A 20,163-nucleotide genomic window follows, 5' to 3' on the forward strand; every position below is an offset into this window, starting at 1 on the left:
TTATGTAGATTTGACAGCAGAGGGCACTGAACTACACGTCCTGACATTCAATTCCTCCAATGTACACCAAAACAGGAACTCCAATGTTTTGCAATGTATATGACTTCCCCAGTGAGACTCTTTCAGAAGGTTAAAGGTCACCTATTATGCAAAATCGACATTGTCATGTCTTTAATACATAAAAGTGTAAAAAGATTCAGAAAGTTTCAGAAAAAAAGATTTGTTCACTTTTTGGTCCTGATCCATTTATATAAAAAAAACCTGTCTGAAAATGAGCTGATCAGATTTTGGCCACTTTATGATGTCATAACGATTTGTTGTCTTGTGTAGCCATTAGCCAATCAGCAACCAAGGTAACCCCCCCCCCCTCTTATCACCTGAATCTCCTCCTAGAGCACCATTGTGTTCTTTTTAACCAAATATCTCTCAGAGGGGCGTGGGGAGGGGCTCCTTATATTCATCTAAAGTAACAGACAGAGAATCAGCACTTTTGAAACAGGGCTGAAACAGAGGGGATTATGGGTAATGCTGCAATGATCTGTTGGTGTTGCAGCCAAACACTTCAGAGACATGTTTTGTATATATCTGAGACCTATTATATATTGATGAAAAACAGTATAATAGGGGACCTTTAAGGACCCTTTTATCAACCCAGTGATGAACTGTTTTTTACCCATATCTTGTCGTTTACCCTGGGATTCAAAGGCATACATCATTACTGTGGAAAAGCTGCTTCTCCCTGGGGTTGTTGTTTTAGTGTGTCATGTTCCAGAGTGCCTGTAAAGGCCAGCGTCGTCAGAGATGTGACACACCTGGACAGCCTGATCACCTGTATTTGAGACGGATGAAAACAATGCTCAGGTTCTCTCATGCCCCAACTAGTGGACCATGGCACTATACAAAAAGCTTCCTAGTAGAATCAGAAAACTCTTAGTTATGATGTTTTTCTAAGAATGTCCCCTTATAGCCTACTTGCAACTAGATCCAGATCCTTATTCAATGCCACTACAACACTGGCGTGTCTTCTTGAAGAACTAAGTGCTTTATACCAATGGTAAAACAAACTACACACATATACTCCAATGCATCAGCATGGAGGAGTGTATTTGCACACCGGTGCTTTTCAGGCTCTAGCTCCGAACCGGCCCTGGAACCACGTTGGTGTGAAAGGGGCATCAGAGGAGGACTTTCTCTCACTTCCGGATTTCAGACTCTTTTTTTTCTCACGTCTGCCTCCTCGCTGCATCTATTTCCTCTTTCAGCTTGAACAACAGTGTTAGTCTATGGCGTACAGCCTCCCGTCACAAACACATGCTCACTTCCCTCCTTCTTTCTGCATCGGTCCCTCCCCTCCTTCCTCCTTCCTCTCTCCTCCCCTCCTGCCTCCCCTCCCCCGTGGGAAACCCAGTTCAGTGTGACTGTGGTTGTCCTTCCTGGAAGCTGTGGTGGCGACTCTGGCTCCTCCACTCAGAGGATAGAAAAGTGCCAGCCAGCCCGTGTGTGTCTATGTCTGAGAGTGTGTGTGTCTGTGTGTGCACGCACCCTCCACAAACATTCCACCACCATACCGTCCGTCCATTCGACCGCCGTCCATTCGACCGCCGTCCGGCCTCGCACGAGAGCCACGCCGCCACCGCGGTTCAGTCTTGACGCCAGCCCTGAAGACTCACATTACACACACAAACTCACACACAAGACATGTGTGCGCACAACACCGCATAAACAAAACACTTGGCAAGACACACACGCACACACACACATGCACAAGGCAGCGAGCACACGAGACGGGCTTAAGCACACACCAGCACACTCACTCAAATAAACAATATGCACTTTGCAGAACACACACATTTTGGGGCCGCAGACCACAGACATTGCATCCTGAAGTAGATCAAAGCGTTCTCCGGCAGTAAACACACACAAGGCTCTTCTCTGCTCTCTCATCCCCGCGGAGCCGTTCTGGTGAAGCACGGCACAATTATGCTGATCCTTTTGAGGAACAACTCGTTGTCATTCATCATTGTTCGGGGGGTTTTCCTGTGCACCCTGTGCGCGTTGGCAGACTCTCGGTGATTCACACTATTCCTCTCCCTTTCCTTTTTAAAACTTCACGATCCTTCTCGTCTCTCCTCCACTCTGTCTCCTGCCTTCCCACCACCCTGTTATTGAACGTCTACGCCAAATCAGTCACCCAACCGCAGCCCTTCAGATCTTTTCCCTTTTGTTTTCCCCTTCGCTCAGTCTCTCCATCCTCCCTCTCGCCCTCTCCTTCACTGTCTGTCCATTGTTGAGGAGACAGTGGCGCAGACAATCGGAGAGAGGAGATATCCACTGGTGAACCACAGGATTGGAGAGAAAGAATGGCAGTGAGACAGCAGAGGAGAGGAAGATACATAGACTGATATGAGGGTAAAGTTAATTACAGGGGACTGCCAATTAGAGGGCACATTGATGGGTCTGTTTGCCTCGCCGCGGCATCCCAAAAACATCACCAACTCCCACCATGTTTATCCTCTGCAGCCACAAGACCACAGCTCCCATCAGCCATCACTGGAGACAGCGTAGATACAGATGGGGTTACGGCTGGAGAACATGCAAGCAGTGTTTGCAGACATGTAGCTTTCAACCATTGCATAGCAGATCGCGTGAAGCTGCATGTGCATGTGGCCATTTGTTTAAAGTTGGAAAAAACACGCAGAGAAATACATGAACAAAGGTAAAGGCACTTAGTCTTTATAGAGATTTTGTCAAACATTCTTGGAAAACATTATCAAATGTATAAATGATTTGGGGAAACAACACATATCACAGTTCATCAGTAAAAACTCAACGTCACTCTGTTGAGCGTTATATATGGCTCTGTTCGACACCGTGCATTTGTCAAGCATGATCATAAACAGGAATTTATTCAAATCTTCTTTCACATTCCTTCATTTTCATTATATATGATTGTTTGTGATTATCTGAAACTCCACCCACAGTCTCATATGGCTTTTAGAGTCCCTCAAGGGCAGAGACAATCATCAAAGGTTGAGTCATCTTTCTCCGACGGGTTCATATTTGCTACGTGGTGAACATGGATAGCTCCATGCCCAGAGTTCATTTGGAAACCAGACCCTCAGAAAGCTCCGATCTCAGTCCCCCACCCCTGGCCCGACTTGGCCGGTCCGCTCAAGCCCCTGCGCTGGGCTGTAGGAGACCCCAGAGGTGCGAAGGGCCTGAAAGAGACCTGCATTGGAGCAGAAGATGAAGAAGTAGAGGAGGGGGTAGAAGGAGAGGAAGAGGAAGGGGTGGGGAGGGGAAGAGGCGAGGCCCTGGTGGCGCTGTGAGGGGAACGCTGGGTCGGTCTGGAGGGGGCCATGGAAGCAGAGGCTGCCAGGGAGGGCAACCTGTGGATGGTGGCCAGGGCGGAGGGGGCATGGAGCTGGGGGACGCCCGGATGGCAGCCAGCCAGGGGGCCGAGGCGCAGGGAGGCGTGCGACGGGTAGCTCGCCAGCAGCGCCATGTCCCTCCGCCCGCTGGGGAACGGTGAAGAGGAGGAGACCGGTGAGGCGGCGGAGATCTGAGGGAAGGATGCGAAAGGCCAAGGTGGAAAGGGCAAGGCGGCGGGCGGGGGCGACTGCATGAGGAGGGGGTCGAGCTCACTCGCACAGTGGGAAAGGTGGGAGACCAGGCGTGCTCCTATAGGGTCTGGGGACTCCCCGTCCAGGGAGCTGAGGTACCGCACCACCTCCCCAACACACTCCCTGAAGCCCAGGGTCCTGTAGTCCACTGCCAGGGCCCTCGCATCGAAGTAACCTTAGAAAGAAAGGAGATGTTAGTCATATATTGACTTAGAGTAATGGAATGCAGTTAGTCATGGCAACCATCATTAATCTACTGTGTGCTTTCTCTTTTCCAAAAAGGGTACACTAAATTATTTTACTTGGAATTGGTTTTAGATATTTTCCAGCATTATTCCAAAGGGCCTTTCGTGTGCATATTCCAAAAGACAAAAGAAGAAGCAACAAACCTTTTCCTCCCATGGCGTGCAGGAGTTTGAGGTGGTCCACGGTCATCTGCAGGATTTCTGCCTTCTCCAGCTTCGATGAACCCTGCATGGAAATGAGCAACATGTTACCAAGTTGCAGCAGATTTTATTTCGCTGGTTATTTTTTCTTGAATTGTTTAAAGAACATTTGATTTATGAGCAGTCACCTGTTTCTCAAAAGCACTAGGCACCAGCCTTCTGAGCTCCGACAGGCTGTGGTTGATCCGGTCTCTGCGCCTCTTCTCTATGACCTGCACAACAAGAAGAGCAGAGGGACCGTCAGGGCCAAACTAAATGACAGGACTCAAAAGATTAAGATCCAAGGCCGTAATCCACTCACCCCTCGTCTCTTCTTTCGGGCCAGGATCTGCGAGGCGCTGCCAGGCGACATGGACCCGGTGACTGGGCTGTACCATGGAGATAGAGAAAAACAGGGATGACGGAAATGGAGAGATGGTATTGGCTGAGAGAGTTCACTTTGATTCTCCTGCATATTGTTAGTATTACCCTGCTTAATATGACACAGAGGCGGGATGGCACATCAGCTCCCTACAATCGAATTAGTTTTTTGGGCACAGTTGAGCAGAGGAGTGCCCGGGAGAGGAGGGAAGACGAGATTGTTTTTGGTTTGATGCGTTTCTGAACATTAGTCTCAGTGAAATGACATGCTGTTCTCCTTTCCATCTGAGCAAAAGCACTTTTGGAAAGATGATTATATAGCCTCGGGGCGATGCTTTCGCTCGCATGGGGCTCCAGCGTGCAGCGTGTGGATCTGAGTTTCTCAGAGTACAGTCTCTCAATATGGATCGTGTTTGTTTGTGTGCTTCATCTTGCAGGCCTGAGAGTCGCTGACAGCTTGGAGTTTGCTTGAAACTGACTCACCAAAGACTTACTGCGTTTCTATTAGATTTTAACATGAAGGCTGCCAATTTAGCTGTGTGTTTTTGTTTAGGTTTACCTTTGATGGGCTGACTTGAAAAGACGGCACTGTCTTCTGTTTGCATGTCACATGACAATCTGATTTATCCAAACAGTCTTTAGTGGTACTGGCTGGCTGGATGTCTGTGATGTTACCAGTGTTGCTTGGAATGTGTTTTCTATATATACTGATGAATGTTCCCTTTAATCCACATTAGAAGATGAGGATTTCTTTTTTTAAATGTGCCTATAAATGACGTGTAAAGAGTGTGTGTAATGTCGGGAGTCATTTTAATTACTCAGACATTTTTCAAGACGCTGTATAAAGTTATATATATAGTTTTGAGTTATACATCTTGGTGTAGAAGTAATATTTGCATTTAAACATATGTTTTGCAAATTAAATAATAAGTATTTTACTTTCTTATTTGCATTTTTGGAAATTGTCTTATATTTAATGATATTATCAAACTATTATTTATTTTGAGACACAAGAATACTATATGTCAAATAATAACCTCAATAAAACTGTAAATAAATTGTCCTTTAGTCCCTCAGAAATCTATATTTTTTATATTTAAATAAATGGAAGTTTTATAAAAAAAAATTAAAAGCTCACAAAGTGGGCCTCAAATATTCTTATGATTTAAAATGTGATGTGCGATTGTCTCTCTCTCTAGCTTTTGTGTTAATTTAAAAGTTGAGTTTTAATTTGTTATATTAATATATATTGAACTGGAAATGTATACAAATCGAATATTTCTACATCACAGTCAGCAACAATAAGATATTAATTAAAACATATTTGATGGAAAAAGTAAATCTTCACTCACAAGACTTTAAAAAATGACTTTGATGGAAAGATGATTCCTAAATTAAATGCATTTATTTCCAATCATACAGTGTCATACAGGACATTCTTATTCAAGCCGTTTCCGCAGTTCAGACATGACAGGCCTATACTTATTGTAATGCATGTCATGCGTGCAATGACGACTACCAAACTTTTACTGACATGGGAATAAAAAGGATCAGACATGACATTTGAAGGGAAATGCAATTCATTTATATTTCATTGAATATATCAGGCATTTGATGCAAGAGGCCTAAAGCTTTAACTTTTAACTGACAGCTCAACTTTGTTCGAAGGTGTGTAAAACTCGTTTATTACATCTGTCAGAAAATAGTGAATGCATAAAAACAGTAGAGTAGGAATATTTGTTTTGTTAATGAATTGGTTTATAAACAAAATCAGTTTCTGAGACCTAAAAACAAAAAATGTTCCTGTCTCTTTTTTTTACTTTTAACTCTGCAATATTATGCATGGCAGCATCTAAGTTTCAAAATGCCAATATGCTTTGAGCAGATTTGTATTTTGATACTAATATCCTCATTATGCAATTTCCCTTTAAAGTGTGAGGTCATATGTGTGGACCCTGCAGGTGTGTTTGGAGGATGCTCACCAAAAGCCGTCTTCTTGTCCCGGGTCAATGAACTCGTCTGTGTCCGAGTCCGGGGAGCTGTAGTCGTGAGGTCTCTTCATGTCTGAGCTGGATGACGGATGGACGGAGGGCTTCGGGGGACCCTGTCGGCCGCTCTCTGCTGCGTGGAGGCACTGAAGGCGTATAGCTCTCACCCTGCGTGCCCCTCACTCTCACTTTCTCTTGCGCTGTTACTTATAAAAGCCTTGTTGTCCTTAGTTACTTCTTGTCACTTGGTTTAGTTTTTTTGTTGATTTCTTCACGTGTCTTCTGTCCTTTTCCTCTGTGAGTCAGCGGAGCCACTTGTTCGACCCCCGAGGGCCCATGACAACTCCGAAAATTCACAAGCTGCTTTGGTCTCTCTACTCTGTCACTGGCATCCAATCATGACTCTCGCTCCCTCTGTGTTATTTCTCTCTTGGCTGCCTCTCTCTCTGTCACAGCCACCCAATGACAAAATAGGACTTTGGCAGCCGGGGCAGGGTTGCCAGTTTCTGCTCCCCCGCCTCTTCTCCCTGTCCCTCCTCCCTCCCTTTAATCTGGCCTTCCCCAGCTTGTCACCCTCCCTTCCCCCCCAGGCCCCATCTTTCCACCCCTTTGCTCAGTCATCCTCAGTCAATTAGCCTCCAATCTTCTCCTGTTCTCCTTCCTTCCTTCCTTCTCTCTCTCTATCCTTTCTTTTCTATTTCTGCTCCTTTAATTACACTGCTGCATAGAACAATGGCAGCGGGAGGGAGGGAATAAGAGAGGTGAGGAGTGTGGGAATGATGCACTGTGAAACCACTCCATCATTCGCAGGGGAGTGTGTGACAGTGCATGAAGCTCCACTCTCACACACTCGCACAGGTGACTCGGAGAATGGAGTCATTGAGCTGCGTGTTGGTGGTGGGAGTGAGAGAGGAACACAGCAGAGGTTTATAGAACATGACTGCAGTTATACAAAGATGGATAACACGCGATGACCTTTAGGCATCTGCCAGTGATCAGCAAAGAACCACAGTATGAAGAAAAGAAAAGAAGGATACACATCCTGTCTACACTATAACACATACTTCATATTGTTATAATGTGTTAAAAACGTAAAATCAGTTTTCACAACAGTCAGGCGTACCCTACAGTCCTGTCAGATGAGCTACCACTTAATCGGTTGTCTGAGCATTATTTATTTACATAAAAGTGAATTTGCTACAACATAAACACTTTTTTTGTTACGGTGCAGTTTGCCTTTCACATTTTTCCCACCATCATGTTTACATATTGTACTTTAAGGGACAGAAGCTAGACATTGTAATCATATTATCCAGCTATTATAACAGTTTATCCATTTTGTTTACTATTTCCACTGGTTTGCTTATTACTTTTAGCTACTGTTTAAACATGTATTCCAGTTTTGTTTAATGTTTCAACTGGATGCATTAACAGTTAACCAATTATTTCAACTATTTAAATTACATGCTTATTTTAGCTAACTATTTCAACTGTTTATAGATTACTTTCAGCCTACTTCTAATGCATCAAAAGACCAATGTGCATGATTTGGTGGAAGATTGCAACGACTTGAATATCGCCTCAATCACCTCTCGTTTTTCAAGCGTGTAGTAAAGGTATGGTGGCCTTCAGGTAAACGTAAAAGAAAAGCCAAAAGGCCATCTCTAAGGCCGCGTATAAAGGACATGCTTCCTAGATAGATATGAATATGAATTAACAGCAAAAAAAAAAAAAAAAACATTTTTTGTTTGAAAAGATGATCTATTATTAAAACCCAGCTTTATATATTATATATAATTGTTTTCCCAATAAAACGCTCTAAATCTCACACTGGTTGTTTATTTTTTAGCTACCTTTAAATTACAATATAACAACTGTTTATTTGTTAGCTTTCCCATCTTTATTTGCATTACTTTTAACTAACAATTGCAACTAGCATTACATACTGCGTTATATTTCAATTGTACAAAAGAAGCTTCTCTTGGTTGGGAATCACAGAATAATATCATTACGATGAAAAGATGACTTTCGACACAGACTTGGCAGTGTGTTTTCTGAAATCCTAACTTTTTGTTGAGCTCAGAGGGAGATTTATAGACCTCATATCTTCCAAACGTGTGTGTCAGTGTGTGCAAGAGGGCAGGTACTGAGGGGTCAAGAGAGGAATCATCCTAGTGAGTGTCTGAACATCTGGGGCTCTTCATTGGACAAGATAGCGCTCTCTGTACGCTCACACACACACACACACACACACACACACACACACACACACACACACACACACACACACACACACACACACACACACACACACACACACACACACACACACACACACACACACACACACACACACACACACACACACACACACACACACACACACACACACACACACACACACACACACACACACACACACTCCCCCACACACTCACACACATACGGTTACTTAGCGCTCGGTTCCGCTGCCACCGTGGGAAGATTGCTGGTATAGATTGCCATGGAAACACGAGGCCCAGGCGCCCGTTGTCAGGAGCGATGCCTGACTGACCCAGTGGTGTGTGCATGTGTGTGTGCATGTGAAAGACGGAGAGAGGCCAAGTGGCATGCCTCCTTCACACAATGCCCAGCTGAGTGTGTCTCTTCCTGCCAGGCAGACTGGAAGGGTGTGTTAGTTTAAACATACCACAATGCACAAGATGTGTGTGTGTGTTTTGAACAAGTATTTTTGTATGCACTTTTGTAGGTCCTGTAAGTAGCAAGAAGCCTTGTATAGAAACACAGGTATATTTCATTTCTATTACTCCAGATGTTTCTTTGTCTCTTTTAAATATTAGCGTGTATTTCCACATCTTTGTTTTCCTCTTGTATTCGTTGAGTGTTGATCCTGAACTCATACATATAAAGTAATAAACTTAAAATATGTGCGTGTGTTTGTAATATCCAAGTGTCAGTAATCAGTGGGACCATCACCAGGGGGCTTAAAGTGGTTATGAGTCAGGAGCAAAAAAGAAAAAAGTATCCCTTTTTCTCTGCTTTTATTCAAACAACCCCCGCTCTACATATCCTTTCATTACCCATCATTCCTTAATTCAGATCTGGATCTGATTTCTGCATCAGAACACAGGGAAGAAAGAGTCCAAAAGAAAAGAGACATCTCTGAAGTCAGGCTTCAGTCTTTTCCCTTTACTTGTTTTTTATCACCCACCCACCCAGTTTTCTCTTCAAAGAACAACTTTCCTCTGTATCACCATCGCTCTGCTTCTTTGTTGTTGTTTTTTCTAAATGAAATCGCTCTGGTTTCACTCATCCTTTCTACACTCCCCAGTTGTTCCAGGACGATGAGGCAAGTTGCATTAAACAAACACGCACAGTGGAAAGTAATTAAGGAGATGAATGAGTTAATAATTATGAAAATAGTTTCATGGTGAGGGTGTGTGATGGAGAGAAACTTAAAGGGGGAGAGAGAGAGAGCTGGCACTGGATGGTGGGATGGAATTCTGGGAGATTTCTGGCGATCCTGGTCGGCCACTTCAAGTCCCCTCCCTCCCGTCCTTCCAAACCACAACAAGGCAGCGTCCTTTATTGCAATTAACAAGCTCATACTTTTACAATTTGCACACACACGCTCTCATACGCAACTTCAACATGAACGTGTGAACGCTCACTCGCTCAGGGACACAACACACAACTGATTCCTATACGAGCACACACACATGCAACCCCTTCACACGAATGTGGACAGTGCATACCCACAATTTATAAGGCACAAACACTCAGCTGCAATTATTGCCTCTGATGCATGACTATTGCTATTGTTTGATAGGCTGTGAGATGGAACCAGCTCAGCAGGATATTGTGTGTCTGACTTCTCCCTCTGCATTCACGTCAAACTAAATCAATGGTCAGATATGTCTCAATGCGTGGGCGACTTTGATTATGTGGACAGTACTCAGCAACAGAAAACCAACTCTCCACAACATATTTTCCCGCAAATGTAGCAAGTCTCATGCGAAAGGACACGCAAGATAAAAGTTAAAAGGGAAATATAATAAAAGCCATTGAATATCAAAAAGACTCCAAGAGACCGAGAATTTTATTTATCAAAAGCTTGATCTAACAGAGTATCCCACTCTTTTATTGAGACCCTAAATGGTCTTTTTAATAAACCAGTTTTGTAATATTTCACATTGAATGAATGAAGGCACACACACAGGGTTGCAATCAAATCACTTTGTTTTTAGACCATGTTATAGTTTTATTTCCTGCATTAATCTGCTGGATTTGAGTTAAATCATCAGCCAGTTTATGATGATGGAAGAGGAAATACAAAAATGACATACATTTATGAGCAAAGCCTTGATGTCGAGCCATTGGATTGTTTGTCTTTAACAATTGTTGCTCGTCTTTGATTTAGATATTCATTTAAATGATGTTTTTTTTGCAACCAAGGAGGTTTTCGGATTGGTTAATTGGTTTGTTTATATGTTGTGTTTCAGCAGGGTTATGGAAAAACTACTGGCAGAAACTTGGCAGGAGAGTTGAGAAATGTTGGAGTTGCTCCTAATCATGGTACTTATTATTTTCACTTATGGAAGCAGCCTTGGTGTGGGTTCTCTCCAAGTGCTCTTAGTTTTGTTGTTTGTTTGTTTTTCATAACTTTAAAGTACTTCTAAATCCTCAAATAACTCCTCGGATTTGATCAAATAGCTTTAGTAGTCAAAAGGAAATGTTTGCACACTGTCTTGAACCCCTGCTGAGAATGTATAAAAGGCCAATTGTGGTCAAAGGGGCGCTGCATGGTGCCCAGCTGTATGCAAGTGCTATTGACATACACTAACCCCCCATAATCTGTAGGTTTCTTATTGGTTTGAGGCCCTCATGGTAGCCAGCCTGTGTCTGGGCAAGCAGTCACTGGGGTCAAGATTTGGATTGGCATGGGAACTGGCACCGGAGCAGCTTGGCACCGTCTGGGTCGGACCCATGAGGGAATTATTTGCCCCTTCAGACACATAAGGAATGCCTGGGCCCTGTGGCACTGCCTGCCTGCGGAATAACCTGGGTATAAGAGGCATTCCTGGGAACGCCACATTGTGTCCGCCAAATGCTGCATTGTGTTTTTGTTAATGATCTGATTGGGCTGATATAAGCTGTGAATAAACTTCCAGAGAGAAAGCGTTAGACACCGTCGGTATGTTGTGATTTAAGGTGTCAAGAGGGCAGGGTGGCTGCAGCGCTGGGTCATGCTGCCTGTCAGAGAGCGAGAGACATATAGAGACAACAGAGAGAGAGAGAGAGAGAGTCCTCCCTCCTCATCCGGCTCCCCTACACACAGATAAATAAAGATTCTAAAAGCCGAGGAGAAGAAGCAGAAAGGGACTTTTGTGGCTTCTGAGTGGGGTCCCTTTCATGGCGGTTCCCACAGCACTAGGCCTGTGATGACATTCATGTTTTACTCACACACACACACACACACACACACACACACACACGCACACGCACACACACACACACACACACACACACACACACACACACACACACACACACACACACACACACACACACACACACACACACACACACACACACACACACACACACACACACACACACACACACACACACACACACACACACACACACACACACACACTGATGGGCCCTGTGACTGCGGTGACTTTCGCTGGTGCCGGGGCCCCAGACGGGACGGCGAGGGCCCCGAGAGCGACAGGCAGCCATTGTGCTGTCGCCGCGGAAACCAGCCTCTTTATGTCAGACATGTTTTTCTGTTTGTTTTCTTTTTTATGTCTCTAATGTGGGCAAGAGGGAATGTTTCCCCTCTCATCTACTCCCCCTCCCTCCTCACTGCGTTATTTCCCCCCAATACCCATCTTCTTCCTCCTCCTCCTCTTACCAATCCATCCACATTTGTTTCTTCTCTTTTCCTCCCCCTTCCTCTCCCACTCCCTTCTTCCCTTATGTTTCTCCCCCCTTCTTTACCCTGGAGATCGTCATTTGTAAAGCTCTTTGCTCGGACAGCCCATATCTTTGTCGTGGTGTTGCGGCCTCCCTCTCACTCAGATCCTTTTTATCTTTACTTCGTGAGGTTTTGGCACAAACTGGCCCTTTTTCCTCGCTGCGCAAAAAAAAAAAACTACAACAATGCGCACAACCCTAAAACAACAAAACCTATCCCCAAAAGAATTCTGCCTTTCCCACGCTAAGCCAATTTTCTTCACAAGATTAAACAAACCCCCAATAACAGAATGAAAGACACAGGGAGGGAAGGGGGTTTGAAGAAGTATCTGGTTATGATTCCAGTCTCTAAAAAAGCCAGCAGAGGATGCCCCAAAGTCCTCCCAATGAGAAAAACAAACCTGAAAAAAAGCCAACTGTTACTATTTTTAAGTGCTTGAAGAATGTCGTTCTGTGCCATGACTCAAAGGCACGCCGGCCCTCGTCCGTAATCAGTTCATTCTGACTGCACTCCTCCGCCACATCACACACAGGACGCAATCTGCTACGAGTCGCAGAGAAAGAGGAGGAGAAAAAGGGGGGAAAGTGAAAAATGAAAGAGTTCAAGGCTAATCCGCTGTGTACCCTCAACCATGCCTGCAACTGCCTCATTTGATGACCGGGGCTTTTATAACTGGGCTAATATTAGCCGTTGTAAAACTAGTTTTGCTCAGGCGTTTTGACTTGGAAGCCATTCAAGTTTATGGAGGAGACTAATTTGTATTGCACGGCGTCATGCCGCTCTTCTATCAGCTTTCTATTTTTGCCTCAGAGCCTAAAGAAAAATGTCTTTCAGTGTAAAGACTTTACAGAATGAGTTGAGAAGTACAATGAAAGGATGTATTCAGGAAACATCTGTTCCCTTGTCTGTTTTAAATTCAAGGATCTATTTGTGTTAATTGGACACAAGGTGGGCTCAGAAGAGATCAGAAAGAGCCATACACCCTGGAGATGGTGCTCCATCCCTGTTTTACGCCCCCCCCCCCCCCCCCCCTTGGCTGCAGCTCCCTGACAGCCTCACACTTTCATAAATCCCTCCTATAACTTTACACCTCAGATTACGGCTTTATCAGGGAGGCGTCCAGCCGACACCTCGCTCCGACGGCAGCTCAGAAGAGCAGGCATAAGCCCCTAAAAACCAGCATAAAAACCTGCCGCCACCGCGCTGCTGGGTAATTTTTAGCGTTCCAAGAAGGGGATTACAGTGAGTGTGCGGGGGAAAGAGAGGGAGACTTTGATGGAGTGGGGATGAGGGTAATGGCAAACATAGTTTTGATATCCTGAGGGAGTTTGTAGGGCTTTTATTGGTCTTGATGAATATCACGAACATTACTCAAACTGAAATAATGGAAGCACTGTGTCCTTCATTCAAAGATACTTGTTATTTCCCTTTACCCAATTAATTTGAGCTGAATGTCACGATTTGTTCGAGTTGATTGGAGGTTCTTTTAGATCACCTGTTGGCTCTTAATTAAGAACTGAGAGCAGAATGATTTACTTCTCTTCTTGGCCAATCAGCCTTTTATTAGGACCTAATAGATGTAGAGAACGGCCCACTCAGGTCACGATGACCCTTCCTTTACTTAATGCAAAGCACATTTTAGTAGATACTGTTGGCAAGAAACTTCCTAAGGCCCTTTCCACTGGGTATCCTGCATCAGGGAAAATGTGTGCAAGGGTTTAATGCTTGCTTCCAATAACTTACAGATTTTATTTCGATCATTTGTGTATTTTTAACAAACCCCCCTTCATACACATATCCTCATTATCAAAGAAGCACTTGTTTATTATAAAGGAGGCAGTTTACTATGATCGAAGAGGATATTTGTTTCTCCAAGTAAATATATTTATATTTCTTTAGTTTGCTTTTCTCTGATTATCTCAAATCTTGGGAATCAGTACTGCCAACATTTAATCTTGCCTAACTAATTATGCATTGCTCGGTAAAACTAATGGATTTATAGGTCAGCTAATTTATATACTGCAACACTATACAATACAACAGCCTAATATAGTGTGTCTTAGTGTATTGGAAGGAAACACTTGTCTGATGTACATCCAACACCCTGTCAGATGAGCTCAAGCACCTCTTCATCAGCACCACCATGTTTCAAATCTGTTCTTGTGAATGTCTTAAAGGGGACCTATCATGCAAAATGCACTTTTTGATGTCTTTTACACATAAATATGTTTTCCCCGGTGTGTTAGGGAACTCACGCAGCGTGAGAAAATAAAACCCTCTCTTTTTTCCTCCGTACCCAAATCGCTAAAAGCGGGGCTACATCGGAGCTGATCCAGATTTGCGTCCGATATGACGTAATATCGGAAATGTAGGATGGCTTTACGCCCACGGCCCTATCAGAAACGTTGCTATCAGAAACAATGCCCGACTGTTTTGGACATAATATGGTTGTGTTTACATTAGCATCGCTAACACTCAGAGCTAACCGGTACTGGAGAGCATGTGTGTGAAGAAGCAGGAAATAAAAAGGAACTCACCTTGTGGTATAACCGGCAAGAGAGAAAGCCTTTGAGCTCCAGACTGTTTCAGAAATAATCCTTGATAATCCATGATATGGCGTTTCATCACCGTAGAATCTGCCGGTAGCATCTCCTGCATGAGCTCAGCGGACCACCTTTTTTTAAAAAGCTTTATACCCCAAATCAGCACTTTTGAAACAGGAAGTGAAATAGAGGGATATGAGGCATGGCTAGAATGGGTGAACTGTTTGGTATTTTGAGCAAAACACTTCATAGACATGTTTTTTATATGTATTTATATATCTGATACTTATGCTATTGCCTAAAAATAGCATGATAGGTCTTTGCTTGTTTTCTACTACCTACCACTGTACAGATAATTAACTTCAAATAAATACTTTTCATCATCTATTAATTCTACGAGTTCACCTGTTCACCATGGCCTTTGACCCCTAACCCATCACAGTCCCCCTGCTTCCACTCCTACTGCTATAAATGTTTTACTTTATTATTTGCCCCTTTTGTTTGTTTGTTTGTTTGTTCACCATGTAAAGCGGCCTTGGGTTTCTTGAAAGGCGCTATACAAATTTCATATATTATTATTACGACTGGACTATATGTATGCATTTGAAGCCAGCTATTTTAGCACTATTTAACTGTAAGACTGTTAACAGTTTACTCAACACCTTAAGCTTGCTATTTCAACTGTTTTATTGTTACTAATGATCTCGTCAGGCACTTCTGCAGTTCATCTCACATACTGGACCCACCAGCCTCATTATTGTTTGTGCTCATTTATGATTGTACGCCCAAGGACCTCTTGTGGATGGTGTTGACTGCTTTATACCGTTGTTGACTCACTTCTTTTAACGGGCTTGTAATCAACAACTGCTTCAGAAGCAAAAGGCATTTTCGCCTATCAGCTAGACTAAAAACATTTAAGTCTGTTTTTTTATTTTGAAGTCGAGCCTTTACAGATTAATTTCATGACCAAAATGTTACAATCCACTAAGATTAGGAGATGATACATGATGAATAGATTCCCATTTTAGTTGTCATTGCTGCAGAGATGCAATTCTACTTTGCTTGGGAGGCATACTTGGTTTATTTGGCTATCTATTTTCCTATTTAACACAAATATTTGGATGTATTGTTTGCATCAAATTAGAAGTTTAGTTGATTTAATTAGTTGAGTTTTCTTTAAAACCACTGGTTGGGCATCACAAATCAGATAACATGTGATGCTAATTATTCTTGTTGAATGCCATGATGCAACTTTCAAGACCACCGTTTTTTACATTTTACATTTAGTTTTTATATAAACACGAATGCCATCAAACAAACTCAACACAATGCCATGACAAAACTTGACGTACAGCGCAAAGATATATCGATAGACATGAGCTCGACACAGTCAGAAAAGCACACACAACAGATGTTCCTGCAGAAAGGCCTTGCTGAAAGGCATACTTGTGTTGTGAACTAATTCCCTAAACTGTGCATGTGGCTCGAGCCAAACACACGCTGCCTTTCTGAGACATGCAAACTTGCTTGAGGTCAACGCTTGAGGACGACTAACTGTATATAGTACGGCAGGCTTTGATCTTTAGACTTGGCTGTGGCAGAGACAGCCAGCACTGAGGCTCTCTTTACCGGAAGCATGTGGTCTAGGACGGCTCCATTTACTACTCTGTTCTGCTGCTAAATTTACAATTATAAAAAGGCTGGCAGATTTATTTCAGACTGTGATACATTTCCTCTCCAGCGAGGGAAGAAAGGACAAAGCGAGAGACATACGTCTCCAAATCACCGAAGAACATTAAGTGATAATTACAGAGAGAGAAATACAGAAAGAGAAGGACGAGGTTTCCCCCTCACGCTGTTCCCTTCCTTTCCCTCTGCCACCACAGAGGAGAGTGGCGTCTTTAACTAAAGAGGGGCGCCCGCTGTATTAGACTCCCATATGATTGCATTATCTGATCCCAAGAGGGATAAAAGGACAGCAACACTCACACACACACACACACACACACACACACACACACACACACACACACACACACACACACACACACACACACACACACACACACACACACACACACACACACACACCACACACACACACACACACACACACACACACACACACACACGCCTATATTTCATTGCTTAATGATCACTGCATCCTCAGAAGTCAAACATGGCTTTTGAAAAAAAACATGTCGCCATAAAAGAAAATATGATTCAAATTCAAACATCATCTATATCTTTTTCAAGTCCATTTTCTGAAACACACACACACACACACACACACACACACACACACACACACACACACACACACACACACACACACACACACACACACACACACACACACACACACACACACACACACACACACACACACCACACACACACACACACACACACACACACACACACACACACACACACACACACACACACACATTCTCCCCTATGTACTCGACTTCACCACCAGTCCACCACACCCCTCTCAAAGCTCTTTGATCCCCGGTCGAGGGTCCTCTCCGCGGTGCCTCTGTCTGAATTCCAGAGATTCTGGGATAATTCAAACGTTTCACGGCACATACTTCGTCCCCCCAGGAGACAGCGGCGGAGATGGAAAATGCCACCACGGTCTCTCTCCCTCCATTGTCCCTACTCTTTAATCAGGCCCTCTCTGTGGCTCGCGCTGCCACCGTGGTGTGTTGTCTCAGCCTGGGAAAATGCAGGCCTAAGTGGCTGTTATGTGCTGAGGCCCAGACCACAGGGACCCAGAGGGGTGCTGCTGGAGCCCTCTGTGCCAGCCGTGGGTCTCGCAGTGGCTAACACACACAATGAGTGAGGTCTCAAACCTGGATGCAGCCATTCATCGCTGCATCTATTTACTTTTTAGTCTGAGCTTCAAACAGTAAATCATCTGCCATCATAATCATAGGCTTAAGCCAAAACCCAATCATAAATCATGAATATTATTTGTTCCTAAGGGCTTGATGGGTGTAAACCAGCATCAAACCGGCACGCAGATATGGCGGTATTGTAGAAACGTCAGTGTGAGCGCTTGGCTGTAAAAGTTCTGTGGAGAGGAGTTTCCTGCTCATATGTCAACAAATGACCAAAACAAAGGCCTTGTGTTTCCCTGAGTCAGAGCAAGATGAAGGTCAGCGTCCAGGGCTACCTCAGAGTTCATTTCAGCCTCGCTCCGGGTTGGACTTGTGTGAGGGTTGGGCCGCTGGGTCAAGAGGCGGCTGGCCTGCCTTCAGCCCGACCAACGCTCTGTCAGGTCAGGTTTACAAGGACTGAGTCGATCCCTGCTGTTTTATACTAGTTTATATTTAGTGCTTATAAGCATGAATAGAACTTTTACGAGGTGCCATAAATCTCATTTTCAAAAGCGGGTGAGTATGGAGGCTCATGTACGCCTACCCCGTGGTTTTTCCAGGCCACCACGAAGCCTTTGTATTCGCCCTGTTTGCCATGGGAAAATATCTGAAACAAATAACTTGCTTGGTTGGCACCCATCAGTGTAAAGAAACACTTCTAAGAGCTGTGGATTGTGCTGAGAGGGTGTGGCGCAGCGCTGAAGGAACTACTTGTTTACTCTCGCTATGTCTGAAAATAAAAAAGGGGAATTATTTTCTCTCCAAAATGGAAAGCAAATAAACAAGTATTCCTGAGCAGACAATGTGGGCAGGCTGTGCAGCGGCATGCTGGGCTCGGCATGAGAGGGAGGGTGACACTTTGAGGTTCTTCTGCACAACATCATCCCCATCATCATCATCATCATCATCATCATCATCATCATCATCATCATCATCATCATCATCATCATCATCATCATCATCATCATCATCATCATCATCACCATCATCATTATCATCATCACTATCAATTCGTTTTTGCAAAGGGGAAAGGCAGACATAACTGAACTGTCATAGAAATGAAACTGCATGAAAAAAACATGTTATTGTCAGAAACAAACAATCATCGTCACATATTCAAGGGACTGATATTGAAAGGGTCACGACTTACAAATATCTGGGTTTTATTATTGACCAGAACTTGTCTTTCAAGTTACACACGGAAAATGTTGTCTCAAAGCTAAAAATAAAATGAGGTTTCTTTTATAGAAACAAATCCTGTTTCTCCTTTCAGACAAGCAAACATTTGATCTCTGTAACGTTTTTACCTGTATTGGATTATGGTGATCTGCTTTATATGAAGTGCCTAAAGAGTTTGGATACTGTGTACCATTGTGCCTTACGTTTTATTACTGGATGTGGATATCGGGTACACCATTGCACTTTATATGCTGCTGCTAATTGGACATCTTTCCCACTGGTTGGGTTTTATTTATAAATCTCTGCTTGGGCTTGTTCCCTCTTACAGTACATGTGCACATTTATGTGTAAAAGAGAACGTCTATATGGCCTGCACTCCCAATATTTTATTCAGATGCTGGTTCCTAAAGTAAGAACAGAACTGGGTAAAACAGCTTTTAAATATGCTTGGAATAATGTACAGAAGGAGCTGAAACCATCAAATGTGATCACCTTGGGGGAATTCAGGTCCATCTTAATAGGACAGAGAACACGACACCATTGGTAGATGTGAGTTTTTTATGATTTTTAATAGTTTCTTTTATTTTTCATATTGACGGGCTAATGTGCCATTTTATTTGTGTTTCACAGCTGTATTTGTCTGCCTGTATTGTTTGTGTTTTATCTGTTGTAACTTTGTTCATGCTGCCCTTCTTGGCCAGGTCACTCTTGGAAAAGAGATTTTAATCTCAATGAGTTATTTTACCATGCATGGTTAAATAAAGGATATATATATATATATATAAATATATATGTTGATCCATTTACTCAAACATAAAACTGTAAAAAATGTTGTGTTACATTTGTGGCTTTTCATTTTATCACATCGTCAACTAGTGATACATTTTTAATTGTTTATATATTGTATGAAGAATAAAGTATATAAGTATATATATATATATTTATATTTACTTTCCTGAAACAGACCTGAAACCTTTTGATGCTGTTGCAGTGTTTGTTGGTGTATAAAATAGAGAATAGAGAGAGAAAGAGAGAAAAAAAAATAAAAAAGACAGGACGATATAAAAAGTAATCTTACAAACGGGCTGAATGGGCCGCGCCTCCCTCGGCCACTGATTGGTTGAATGTGATACGTCACCGACTCTTGAAACCGGAA

General features: G+C 43.3%; 1 protein-coding gene across 1 annotated transcript; it reads right to left on the minus strand.

Annotated features, from left to right (window-relative positions):
• Positions 1 to 2,712: 2,712 nt before the first annotated feature.
• heyl (hes related family bHLH transcription factor with YRPW motif like) lies at positions 2,713 to 6,860 on the minus strand. Its single transcript, XM_034094896.1, has 5 exons — positions 6,412 to 6,860; positions 4,371 to 4,437; positions 4,198 to 4,281; positions 4,013 to 4,094; positions 2,713 to 3,798 (listed from the first exon to the last, which is right to left on the minus strand). The coding sequence occupies exons 1-5, from the start codon at positions 6,489 to 6,491 to the stop codon at positions 3,119 to 3,121; spliced, it is 993 nt and encodes a 330-aa protein (XP_033950787.1). The 5' UTR covers positions 6,492 to 6,860; the 3' UTR covers positions 2,713 to 3,118.
• Between the last annotated feature and the right edge of the window lie 13,303 nt (positions 6,861 to 20,163).

This window comes from Pseudochaenichthys georgianus, chromosome 11 (genome assembly GCF_902827115.2).
Source record: "Pseudochaenichthys georgianus chromosome 11, fPseGeo1.2, whole genome shotgun sequence".
Lineage (NCBI taxonomy): Eukaryota > Metazoa > Chordata > Actinopteri > Perciformes > Channichthyidae > Pseudochaenichthys > Pseudochaenichthys georgianus.